Source organism: Mytilus trossulus, chromosome 4, assembly GCF_036588685.1.
Source record: "Mytilus trossulus isolate FHL-02 chromosome 4, PNRI_Mtr1.1.1.hap1, whole genome shotgun sequence".
Taxonomy (NCBI): Eukaryota; Metazoa; Mollusca; class Bivalvia; order Mytilida; family Mytilidae; genus Mytilus; species Mytilus trossulus.
This window is the reverse complement of record NC_086376.1, coordinates 51,340,795-51,354,635: the sequence shown is the minus strand read 5'-3', so window position 1 is coordinate 51,354,635 and position 13,841 is coordinate 51,340,795. Positions and strand designations below refer to the sequence as shown.

The following is a 13,841-nucleotide window of genomic DNA, read 5'->3' as shown; positions in this document are numbered from 1 at the left end:
TATTTATTCAAGAGACAACACTTTAAGGCACAAAGACATGAAAAAGCATGTAGATCTATTATAGAACAAATAGACAGATAAATTGCTATCTGAAATATATGTTATTTATGTGTGCATGCTGTGTAGTTTGTTGCAAACATTCCTGTTAAGTAGTTAACAGATTCATTTCAAACTAGCCAATTGAAATTTGGTTAATCTTTGATTGTACATACATATAAGGTAACTGTTTTTCTGTATTGAAATTTCCAAATTCATAAAAGTTTATCCACAAGTGTTATATGAGTGTATAAGAAATATTCCAACTTAATAATTTTTCAGCAATCTTTGAAGATAGTATCATTATGTAATCGTCTGTCTCGCAGTGCACAGTTACGGAAGTCAAGAAGTTTAGATTTACTAAGTAATGGAAGCAAGAATACCCTGGATGAAGAGGATGAAGAGGTTTGTGCATTTAATGTTTTTTTCCCTCAGCTAGGGGCATTATGTTTTCCAGTCTCTGTTGTCCATTCGTTCGTCAGTTAGTTTGTCTGTCCCGTTTCAGGATAAAGTTTTTGGTCAAGGTAGTTTTTGATGAAGTTTTAAACCTATCAAGTTGAAAATTAGGACACATCATGGTACGTTATTTCTAATTTTTATGCCAAGTTAGAGTTTACTATGTACTATGGACACATTCTTGTTTAATCTTTGTATAGAAAAGTCTTTCATAAAAATGTTATTTCCATTTTTATGATGGTCTACCTCTGTCAGATAGGCTGTTTTACGAGTTGCTTGTTACAAACTAATAAGCTTTATTATAATACAATAGAATGTATGTTGACTGAATCATAAGAATATCCTTCCTGTAAGGTGGGTCATATAGATTCTGTCTTAGAAAGGGATATTTTTCTTTCAGTTTAGAGATGGTTTATATTCTTTTTCAGCCTGTTGTTTTACATTTTTAACTTTGTCTTTTTATGTATGAAAAAGAGTGAAGAGCATTGAAATGATTAGCTATCTGGTTTTGAAAATTTTCATAGTACACTTATTTTTTGTTCAATGGTGTTCTATAAAAACACACATAGAACCCAGGGGCAACTTGAATTTATCACTATGGATGTGTGTGAAATATTGTGACGTACAAGTTTAAAATGTATGCAGATAACTAAAATTGATTCTATGGGTGGTTACACAATTCACAATTTTCATACTGCCTTCCGTTGCTAACATGTATGTTTTGATGGAACATTCCCCTAAAACAAGTGTTTTAATAACATGACTAGCTGAAGAGTGCTTTTAGTGAAAGAGGAAAAATAATTATTAATGCCACAATGCACTTCGCAGTCACAAAACTTTTGATAGATATTAGGTAGAAACACATAAAACACCAAATGTTCAACAGCAGCATTCATTATACATAACATAATACATTTGTACTTGTAAATGGAAGAAAATATCTTGAGTTATCTCCTTTGTGGTAATGTTCTGATTATCTCAGTGATGCAATTTCATTTATTATGATACATGTATTACCTTTTACTACAACAAAAATATGTTCAAATGGATAACAACCATGTGTAATGCATTTTTTTTAACATATTGGTCAGCTAGACATATTTTTATCATGGATTGCAGCTGCATTGCTATATTTTATTTAACATTAATTATTTAACTAGTTTTAAAATTTTAGTCAGTATACAGGATATACATAATTCTTCAATTTTTATAAAAAACCTATTTGATCATTAACATGCATTAGCAAGTAGGCTGTTCTAGTCAATCTATTTATGATGTTTTATTATTGGAATACTGTGAAAGTACTTTTATTCGTGGGGTACCAATTTTCGTGGTTTTCTTGGATGACTTTATTCACGAATTTAAGTGTCCAACGAAATAAAACAACCATTGTCCAAATCAAGACATTGAAAGATCCCCATCGGTATGTTTGACTACTGATATGATCTAGAAAATGATATATTGAATAACGTCAAAACTGAGAATACCTTAATAGCGGTCACAGAACTACAACTGCATGCAGGATTTACCCATTTAATCTTTAATAACCTAAACTGTACAACTTTTGATCTTTTAATAAAAAATAGTTTTGATCGATGAAAGGCATCTTTCCATTATTGATATGCTAGTATGATAAAGTGTCCATTTTATATCCTCATAGTCCTCGCACTTATGGGAAATAATAATTTCATGCTGGGCTTTAATAAGAATTCTTGGACAATATAAGATACGTTTATAGCATTTGTTTATATTACTGTTTTCTTTAGGTGACATGTTTATGGCCTAATTAACACCTTTGATGGTCTTTAATCTGGTGATCACTTTATCATGGGTTAATTGGTGTTATCACTAAGATTTACACGGGTCAATGTTTACTTTGCAATTTCCTTCATGATCCAGACTATTTGTTACCTTCGTTTCTAAAGGCCTTTTTTTTTTTTTTTTTTTTTATAGATTTCTAAAATCCACGAATTTAAAAACCCACGAACATGTAAATATTGTTCAAACCACAAAAATTGATACCCACGTTTTAAAGTACTTTCACAGTACTTGTTTTAGGGTCAAGGTTATGGTAATGGTTAGAAAGGGAGATAATTCTAATTGTTTTTTATTACACATGGTTTGCGTCATTCATATGGTCACATTGTGTGTAAGCAATGAACACAATTTACTAATGGTATTTCATTCTTTTTCTCTTCCTTTAGGAGTTCTCAAGTGTGGAGGAAGATACAGACCATAATTCTGACAATTAACTCTCATAATTATCTTGGCATAGAATTAATTGTACCATAATTTAAAAAGACCAAACCTTGTTTTCTTTTTGTAACACTTTACACAAATTTGTTTTCCTTTTTTTGTACAATAAATTTTTTTTATTGCACGATTTTAATGAAAATATTTCATTAACTTTTAAAAAAGGATAAAGAGGTTTTGATCGTTTAATATGATCTTTCAAGTTAATTAACATAATTGCATGGATTTGATTTCCATTTTATGTTATGGACCAAACCACAACATATGGCCACATGCTTAAGTAACTGAATTCTATGCTAAGACCTGCTATCACTAACTTTTCTAACCACTTTTCAGATATTCACAGCTTTGTAGAGGAATGAATCACCTGCCAGTCTATGTTGTCAATATTACATGCTTGCTAAGGCCATTAGATTAGTTTGTGTGTCATTATATGTCGCTGCATCATGACTTTAAATATCAAATAAATAATTTATAATTATAAATAATTTTAATTAGAAGACACTCATGGCAAAATCCTGAACTTACTTGTAAGGAAATGAATTAATACTTTGAAATGAAAGTCAGAAAAATGATTCATGAATGTTCATACAAATTATTCTGATGGTCTTAGTTATGTAAAGTATAATTTTACCTAATGTTTGATTTAGTTTAAACATATTTTATTTGCATAAATACAATGGAATAAGACATAAGCCAAACAGACTTATGGAGTCTTTTCCATTCAGCATACTGTGGACTCATTTATTTTCGTGGGTATCAATTTTTGTGGATAAAGAAAAACTTGCATATTCATGGATAATCAATTTCATGGATTTGCCCAGGTCTGCATACAGCCCTATATAAGATTTGTCATTCGTTGAACATTTAATTTCGCTGTTAACCTGTACCAAAGAAATCATGAAAATTGGTATCCCACAAATAATAATGAATCCACAGTATTTAATAATACAATGTATAAGAGAAATGTGTGATTACATGTCAACTACAATAAAATCAACAGATATTTATTAAAAGAATAAAACAAAAGGATAGAGTTACCTCCCATTCACTGTAGTTGTATGATACCAGTAATCTGAACATACCTTCAATGTTACTAACAGTGGAATTGAAATGCTACATGACTAACAGTGGAAATTCTTGTGTTCAGATAAGCATGGTTAGGTTGATAGTATCTTTTATATTTTTTTTAACTTAAAAGTTGTAACTAGATGTAAATCTTTGCTGTTGTAAGTTTAAAAATATTACTAGGATTTTGAAATCATTTAAATTCAAGAATAAAATGTAGTTTGTATTAAATAAACGTAACACACTCTAGATTCCAATTAATTGACCCCTTTATGTTTTTTGTTAGGTTGATTTTATTTCTTGAAAAAAGATTGTGCATTTTATATAATCAGAACATATGATGAGCTAGTTTCATGAATATTTATATTTTTCAGACATTCCGATTTACTTCAGTTTTACATGCATTAAAACTGTCCTATTTGTTATGTGGTGTCTGTGTAGGCAGAGAATGGAGAGAAAAGATAAATCAATGTCGTTTGATTTTTAATTCAGAAGATTTTACAATGTTTTCTACCCTAAATGAAATCATATTAACAAAGTGAGCAAAGTTTGTAAAATCATGAGTTGTGGTTTTATATGTTTCTGTTTACCTCCAAAAGAAGTGTTTGATGTTTTTCTATGTTCTCTTTATCTCCATAGAAGAATAGGATAATCACTTTGGTTTACACCCAGTAGTTCTTTCTATTGTAAGAATAACATCTAGTTTTCCTCTTGTGAGCATATGCCTAGGAGTTTTCCCTCTTGTAAGCATTATGCCCAGGAGTTTTCCCTCTTGTAAGCATTATGCCTAGGAGTTTTCCCTCTTGTAAGCATTATGTCTAGGAGTTTTCCCTCTTGTAAGCATTATGCCTAGGAGTTTTCCCTCTTGTAAGCATTATACCTAGGATTTTTCCCTCTTGTAAGCATTATGCCTAGGAGTTTTCCCTCTTGTTAGCATTATACCTAGGAGTTTTCCCTCTTGTAAGCATAACAGCTAGGAGTTCTTCCTCTTGTAAGAATTATGTAGGATTTCTTTCTCTTGTAAGCATAAAAGCAGGAGTTCTCCCTCTTGTAAGAATTACACCTATAACTTCTCTCTCTTTTAAGAATTACACCTATAACTTCTCTCTCTTGTAAGAATTACACCTAGGACTTCTCCCTCTTGTAAAAATTATAGATCAGAGCTCTCTTTCTTGTAAGAATTTTCTCATTTTTTTCATAAATCAGTCAAAAACCGAGTTTCTTTTACACTGTTAAAAGCTGCTTATCAGAGGAGATTGTTTATAGTGGTGTAATATTGTGATGGATTTATATTTGTTTGTGTGTGTAACTGTCTCAATGTGGTTTTGTGATAATTTAAATGTTCTAAATAGTGCTATATGTTATACATGTGTGTTTGTCTTGACTACAGTGTTGCATGATCCCACTGTTTGTAGCGTCTTAGAAAGCGACCTGGGTCTATACATCCAAAGTCATTTTGCTTAAATATTGAATTCTTTTATATAAAAGATAGAAAAGGTCCATTATTTTTTTATAAGCTTTTTATAATGATAGAACTACTTGTTTATAATAGAATTTTTCTACAGATATGCTAATTTTGGAAACCTACAATAATAAAAAAGGTATTTTCTGTCCTAATCTGAATATTATAAAAATGTATAACTCAAAAAGATAATACATAATGGAAAACTCATTGTTTTACACAGGTCAAAGGTTGCTGACATCTGTTGACACTTTTTGTCTGCTTTTATTAAAATTGTATCATCATCTCCTTTATAAAAGAATTAAGTTTAATAATTGAAAAAAAAGCATTTAGACTTAGTTCATTTAAGAATATACAGTGTTGGGTGGGGGTCGTACCTTATCAGGACTCTGGGATCCGGTATTTTTAAGCTCGGGATTTCGGGATTGATCCGGGAATTCTTTTTTCGAATTTCGGGATGTCAGGATTTAAATTTCTTTAAATTCAGGACTCTCGATTTCATGTTTTTTAGCCCCAGGATTTCGGGATCAGGATCCCTGATTCCAGGATTAAAACTTAAACTATGTCCTTCTTAATTAATACAATATTTCATCCAGATGTTTTAAAAAAAATGTTGCAGATTTGTTTTGTGTCCTTTTGTGAAAGTGATGACTTCATTTAAAATAGAGTGGCAATCATTTTTACCATTCCATTATCATTATGGTTGTTCAATGATGTTATTATTGTTTTTCTAAATTTTGTTTGAGGCAAGGGTGAAGGTCATCTTCATTGCAAAATTTTTGGATTGTCTAAAAACATTTCTCTTTGGTATTTAATTATATTAAAATCATTGTACCTATGTTTGCTTATAAGTTCAAATTCAAGGAATTTCTTGAATCTGAATGAAATTTGCCTTTTCAACCATTTCTGGATAATTGTTTTTGTTAAAATTAGGGACGTCAACTCAGTGATGATTTACTACTCGAGTACTCGTTGGATTTACCGAGCGATACTCGAGTGCTCGCTTGGTAAAACATCTACAAAATGGAAACACAAAATTATATCCATTTTAAGTATTGTATGCTGTTTTCTTATGAACATTAAACCCTTAACATTATATCCTAGGAGTAGATAATCGCCAAAGGCATTTTATCCCATAACTAATAGCTCATTTAATAATTAACAAAGGGGTGATATAAATACTTTCTAATGCCTTTAATCGTTGTCTGAGGGGGGAGGCATGGTGCTTTGAATTTGTTATTATTCAAAAGTATTATCTGCATAAGTTTTCTGGGACGAGGGGATTTCTCAACTTTGTTAGGTAAATAACAGCCCTGCTGATGAAAATATATGCTCTGACAGTATAGAGGTGGGGAGTAACTAAGACAAGCTAAAAGTGTAAGATTTGGAAAAGTGGTCTTGTTCAAAATCTACATCAGTTTGGGAGAATTTTAAATGACAGTTTATGCAACCAATCGTATTGTATTTTATTTTTTTATTAATTTATATATCATATTTAATTTCCTGGGAGGCGCTCTCAATGAAGACATTTTTGTTGAAGCTTGGGAAAGCAGCAATATTCAAACAGGAGACCAATTAGTAGACTATCATTTTGGTATTCGATACTATAGTACTGAGCGATACTCCAGTACTCGAGTACTCGTTGACATCCCTTGTTAAAATCATAATATTTTGCTTTGCATTGTAATTTGACTGTTTCAATTGTCTCATGTTTATTCCAGAATAACATTGTAGGCTTTGGTTGCATAATGATTGAACCTTCAGAAAAAATATGCATAATTATAAACTTTGAAATTATCAAAAATAAATTATTTAAAGCATACAACTGTTGTCATTTGTTACATGCTTCATATATTTTCTTTTTACCTAAAAATCAACATTTGATTGGTTGAGAACTAAACATAACAACCACTAGAAGACTTTAATTTTCCTATTGTCAGCTTTCCATTTTATGTAGCAGCATTCAAATAGCAGCTGCATATTGAATAAAGATTTTTCTGATATACCAGAGCTTGTTTTTCTTATCAGGATTTCTTTGATTAAGAATTGATGCTTACAAGGAAGCTGTTTAACCATTGTTTCTTGGTGGTAAAAGTTAGGTTGTCTATTTGAAAGTTTTAATGGACAGCATTATGTCTTGAAAATCACAAATGATCATTTGCTCAAACTGCAAGTGGACCAGAAACCATTCAAGGGCTTGTACACGACTTGCTTTAGATTGGGTTGATGTTATCCAACTTTTAGACAGATACATGTACCTTTAATTTGACTCCTGCTGTCATGTCAGTACCATAGTCTATGACAATACAAGACAATTACAATTTTGAAATTATAAATTTTCCTTCCCTAAGGAGCAATATACCAGCTTCACCAGTTTATAGACTAAGAGTATACTTTTCATTACTCATATACAATATTCAAGAGCTAACAACTGCAACTCAAGGTACTAAGACCTAATAAATATATATTCAGCGTTATTTTCACAAATAATACAGGATGAATGTATGCTCTTGACCTAGCTTGGAATATAATCCATGCATCCAACTCTCAGAATTTTTGGCTTTGAGCAGTCCTGAAGCAGATGTGTCCAGAGGGGCTCTTTTGACAGATGGAATTTTTGTGGTTGTATTCTTATTTTGTGTTTCCCTTGTATTTATATTTTACCTAATTTGTACTTTATTTGTGTGTATATGTCATTTTGCTTTATAATAATTGTGTTCTTTGAATTTTTCGATATGTAACATGAATATAACTTTTTGTCACTTATTTCTCCTGGACTACTGAACACATTGACTTCCATATTGAAGTCAGCATCTCAAAAATTATGAGGAGTAACATGTGTGCTTTCTCTGATGACACTTATCCACTTTCTGTTTTCTGATATTTTGAAATAGAGTAAGGATATGCTTATTCTTGTTAGTCTGAAGTTATACAGGAGTTTAAAACTACAACCTGCAAAAGGTAGGGTCAACAAGCATACAAGAGAGTAAAATAGCCTAAAAGTAAAAGCTGAATGATTTATATTTCTCAGATTCTCTGTAAGTTGTGATCATTAAACTTGTAAGGATTAATGAGGGGAATTTTGTAAGCTTCCTTCCTGATAATGGCACTCTGATCTATTTTTCCATCATTACATTTTCAGGAACATCCTAGTTCATCTTGCTGAAGTTACAATCAGTTCTTTTCATGCTGAAATTGTATGTTTTTTTGCCTTAAATGTATTCATTAAGTTTAGAATTAAAATGTAAATGGGCTATTATTGAACATGGGAATTTTGAAATTCTAGATTAATGGGTTGTGGTTCTACCTTTCACATTTTGTTGATCTGCAACCTTGAAAATGTCTTGACAAAATTCTATCAATGCTCACTGTCTGTTTTACATACAATGAAGTAATGTGCCTGCTGTTATAATTTTTATAAGTGACTTTTTCTTGTCATGTATGCACACCTTCTATTTAAGGACATGAAGTGGTGGTGCATCTGCTGTGATATTTTTTTATCACAGTTATTTGGGGCTTTTCCATACTAAAAGATGGACTTCCTAATTTAGGCTCACACTATTTGGATTAAGTGACCCCCAAAAAGTCAGTAATAAAAATTATAATAGCAGGCACACAACTTCATTGTATGTAAAACAGACAGTGTGCACTGCTGGAGGCACAAATCTGTTTTGGAAGACTCACATGAGAAAGGTTTGAAATTGGAAATTATGACAACAATCTCTATTAAACTTTAAAAAAAAACAATTTTATCCTGATAAAGGAGTAGGTCCGGTAAGGGCCAATTTTGGCCTCAAATTTCAGGTTTATCTGACTTAAGATTTTGGATACTTTTTAAACACTTGAGTGTCTATTTCAATTGATTCAATTAGTTTATGTGCAAAATTTTAACTGATTTACTCATTAAAAAAGTTCTGATTTAAGCTTATATATGAAAAATCTATCAAATATGCCAAAAATGTCACTTTTCAGATGTTTTTTGTCAAAAATGAAAGTGGCAGCATCTGTGTTCATCCTCAAACTTTATATATGTTATGTATTATCATCAAATACAACTTAAATTTCAATATTAAGAATGAACACAAATGTGGCCACTTTCATTTAAGATGGAAACCGTCTAAAATTTAACTAAAAGGCTAAAATTGTGAAGATTTCAGTAATTTAGCATGACTTAATGATGCTGGTACACGATATATGTGCATTGTTTAGTCAAAAACAGCTCATATTTATGTAGCAGAAGCATTCTACTTTCCAATAAATAACTAAAAGTTTACATTTTAACAATTTTGTGAAACTGCTATATTTTGGGGCCAAAAAGGGGTCTTACTGGACCTACTCCTTTGCAAGTTTCAGCTATTTTCCTTTCCAAGTCTGTTAGAAATTCAAGTAACTCTTTTATAATGATAACAATTTGTGGTCTTTGTAAAGACCTAAAGATCCAAATTGCATTGATAAGAAAAGGAAGTATTTGACATGTGATTATCAAGATAAGGAAGTATTGCTTTATTCAAACTGGGTTTTAATGTTATCTACAATTGAGGATCTCTAGTGAAATCTGTAAATTAAAAGTTCAGAAAGATCAAATTTATCATGTGGAATTATTATTTGTTAAACATTTGTTTGACAATGGATTTATACTTTTATCACTTAAGAGATAGGATACAACCTGTTCACATGGGACTTGGATTTTTTTTTATAAAATATCACAATCTATCAACAATTCTAAATATGTTTATTTGGATTTGTTTTCCCCCCACTGTATTGATTAGTCTTTTGAAAAAAAACGTAAAAAAAAAGTCATGTTCATTGTAGATGCTAAATAACTGAAGTGAATATCCATATAGCATCATATGTAAAAAATGCAATGGAAAAAAAATCTATTATCTATGCTGCTGCTTTTAAATATTATGTGTACAAGTAGTATTTCCCTCTATCCTAAGCTATCAGAAAGATCTCTAGGTATTACTAAGGGCATGTTGACAAAGAAAACAAAATGGCATTAATGCTTCTTTATTCTATCCTAGATTCTATTCTCAGACTAAAGCTTACTTGTAAAAAATAGAATTAGTTTCATATATTTAATTTTATTTAATTTTTTGAAAGAAGATTAACAAAAAATAAGATTTTAAATTTTAATTATTTTTGAAGATTTTTAACCTGTAATTTTATGCCAGAAGGAAAAGACCAAAAGTTAATGCTAAGTTAAATATGCAATTTCAAATTTTGAATTTTAAAATCTTTTCTGAACTGTCTTTTGAAATTTCATGCAGATTTTCTATTCATAAACACTTATATTTACTTAGTGAAGCATTTATAGCAAATAAATAACTCTATTGAAATCATATAATAAAAATAATTGTTTAATATTGGCAGTGTATAGAAAGTCTTATCTATGTATGTCATCCTTTAAGATTTTTCTGTGTGAGATTGAATGGTAAAACTATCAAAAAAACTGGGGTAAATAATATTTTTATGATTTTGTTGGCTGCATAATAATAATCACAGCTTATAAACATGGAAGTAATTTGAAAGTAAAATTATTGGTATAAATTTTATCCCATTATTTGAGGAAGAAAGGAGCTTGCATATTAGTTGTGCAGATGTGATTTAAAGTGTTGATAGCAGTTTTAACTTGCAATAAGATAAAAAAAATATCTATATTAAGAAAATATAAATGTGAAAAATGTTCTTGACATCATTTTAAGTGAAGTGATTTTAAAAGTGGACCAAACTGGCTAATTATTTATTAAAGATCTAAGGATGTGTAGAATTAAATGAGAGACAATTAATTTACATATAAACTTCATAGTAAACAGTGGGGGAGTTCAGAGACCTGAATTAGGAAAATATAATAAATAGATAATCGTTGACTTGACATGTTTTGATAAATAAGTGGAAAAAACAAATGGACTAAGGTCATTAGGATTAATCTTTTGAAACCTTCATCAATTAGGACAAACACGCTAATGATAGAAATTTATCATGGATTGATCAGGGCTTTATTAAATCTTTAAGGGGAGGATAAGGAGCTTGTAACGTAATCATAACATATAGTCTACCATTATATAGGCAGAGAATTTAGTATAGGTATAGAAGCACCTGTCGAGGAGTAGAAATCTATAGAAAACCTTTACCATTGATTGAAATGTAATAGGAGAAGTGTGACATGCAGCATTTATCCAATGTAGAACAGAATTTATTGAGTTTTTTGTGTGGTTTTGCTGTCAATAGATATCAGGTCAATAAATATCCATTGATGTAGGTCTTATCAAACTAATTGGAAAGTCATCACAGTTAACATTTAAAAACAAATGTTTGGAATATCAAAGATTTAATGCTTGACAGGGATGTAGATTGAGAGTGGTTTGAGGATTTTTTACGATCTGAAGAAGTCGTGTGCAGTAATAAGAACTACATCGATCTGAAATGTAACATGATTTTGTTATTTAAATACAGTGCACAGTTTACTTTGTTGATGTTTTACTATCATTTAAAGTCAGTTGATTTTCTTAAGTAGTGATATAAGATTATACATATGTAACAGCTCAGATTAATTTGATGTGAAGAAGTTAAACTAATTTTTTCGTATGTGTGGATATTTTTTACTGCCAGATATATGGTTATGTTTGCCAGATATATATGTTCAATGAAAGCAGAATAATTAGTGAATAATGATTTTGTAAACAAATCACTACATATATGTTATTAATCCTTTGAATGATTGTTAGTGCATAAGGAAAAATTTTCACATATCAGGAAAATGAAAATTTGTGAAATTTAAAACTGCAACTTGTGATTATGAAGGACATAAAGCTGATAGAAACATATGGTGAAATATAAATATCATAATTCTATGAAATGAAAAGGATTGAAACAGCTGTTATGTTGCATAACTACAGGCTCCAGTTGTAATTAGTTATGTTATTGGAGAAAATACAAATAGATACAGACATGACAGACTAGTACAAAAAAATATTTGTGTTTCAAGGTTAAGAATGTTGTGAAACAAAAAATTTGAGGCTGAGCAAAAGGATTGATGTGTAAATATTGGAAAAAGGATTATTATTTTAAATGCACATGCATTCGAAATACCTAATTTAAATAAAGATAGAAAGTCTTTATGGATGCAAAGTGCACTGTGAATGACAAAAAACTATTAAACAAAGTGCAGTGGTGCATGTCTTCTGGGGAATGTAATAGATTTTTGTGCAGAAATAAATTTGTTTATAGAACATTAATGGAATGGGCTCCCTCTATTTTATAATTAAACTACAAAGAGATAATGGATTAGGCAAATAAATTGAAGCATATGGCAGGGTATAATAATTTAAAGATGATTCATAAAAGTGTATAAAAAAACAAATATTGGGTAGAAAATTACAGGTGACGATCGAGGATTGAATGACAAAGATATGTTATCGGATTTTAGTAATATCTCAGATAAGATCAAATAGCTATTTTATTGATAATACGCGGATGAAAACATAGAGATGTTATATAAAGCATATGGTTATACAATTAATATTCAAATTTTCTAAGAGATGTAAAAAGTGAAATTTTATAGACCAAAACTTGATGCTTGCCTGTAATCAAAGAAATTGGTTAGCTATCATAGGCAAAAAAATTGGATGTAGAAATATTTATTGAAATGTTAACTACCCAGTCTAAAGAAAATTCTGTGAATTGTGAAGTTTGTAAACATAATCATCAATATGACTGATCACTCTACACTCTATAAAGCTGACAAGATCAGCATCAGTTATAAAAATGTGGCAAAGAAAAGTGATAAATCTAGCATTGCAGAGAACTTTGATGTAGATTCTGGCTTAGTAATGCAGTTTGATGATTCTGACAATGGCAATGATTCGATACCTGAAGGGAGTTTACAGAAATTTGATAATGTCTGTCTTTTTCGTGAAGAGGACAAGGGAGACAACTCTTATACATTTCAAAATTCTTTAAATGACAATTCAAAAACCACCACAGCAAAGCCTTATATTTGCAAATTTGAAAGTGAATATGGTGATTTTGAATGGGATAGTGAAATGACAGAGGAGTCTGAGGAAAGTGGGACCATAGAACTCACTGGAAGTCATTCTATGATATCTGAGGGCTTTTTGGAAGAGGATTCCTTTGAAATGGAGGAAATCATTTCTGGAGAGATTTTGGATAAGGGAGAAATTCCTGATAATCAGTCAGTCACTATTTCTAACATTTTTGAGGTAATTTTTAAATTAAATTTATAGCAAAGGATAAAATAGGTTTGATTTTTATGGTCACCTAACATCTGGTTTTCTTATAAAATAAGTCAGAATTAATAGATTAATAGCTGTTGCATTACTGAGGAATTTTTGATAAATATTGTAACAAATTTAATTTTAAAAATCATTAGGGCATTTATCATTTATTTCATGACAACTAACCATTACTATGAATAGAACTAAAGAGGGTAAAATAGTTGTGAAAAATTTCTGATAATGGCTCTGATTTTTTCCCCTTGTCAGTTTACCTTGCAAACATTGAAGTGATTTATGCAAAGCAGTGGTATGAAGTTTTTTGACAAATC

The 13,841-nt window shown here is 30.3% G+C and overlaps 1 protein-coding gene across 3 annotated transcripts in view; it reads left to right on the top strand.

The window, feature by feature from the left end:
• LOC134715480 (death-associated protein kinase 1-like) overlaps positions 1-13,841 on the top strand; it is a 107,110-nt gene that overhangs the window by 41,847 nt on the left and 51,422 nt on the right. For 2 of the 3 annotated variants that reach the window (XM_063577681.1, XM_063577680.1), the window contains one exon: positions 319-441. In XM_063577681.1, the coding sequence (XP_063433751.1) occupies positions 319-441 (123 nt within the window). Of the gene's footprint in view, positions 1-318; positions 442-11,372; positions 13,498-13,841 lie in introns of those variants that run through there. The other variant, XM_063577682.1, reaches the window with a different exon arrangement.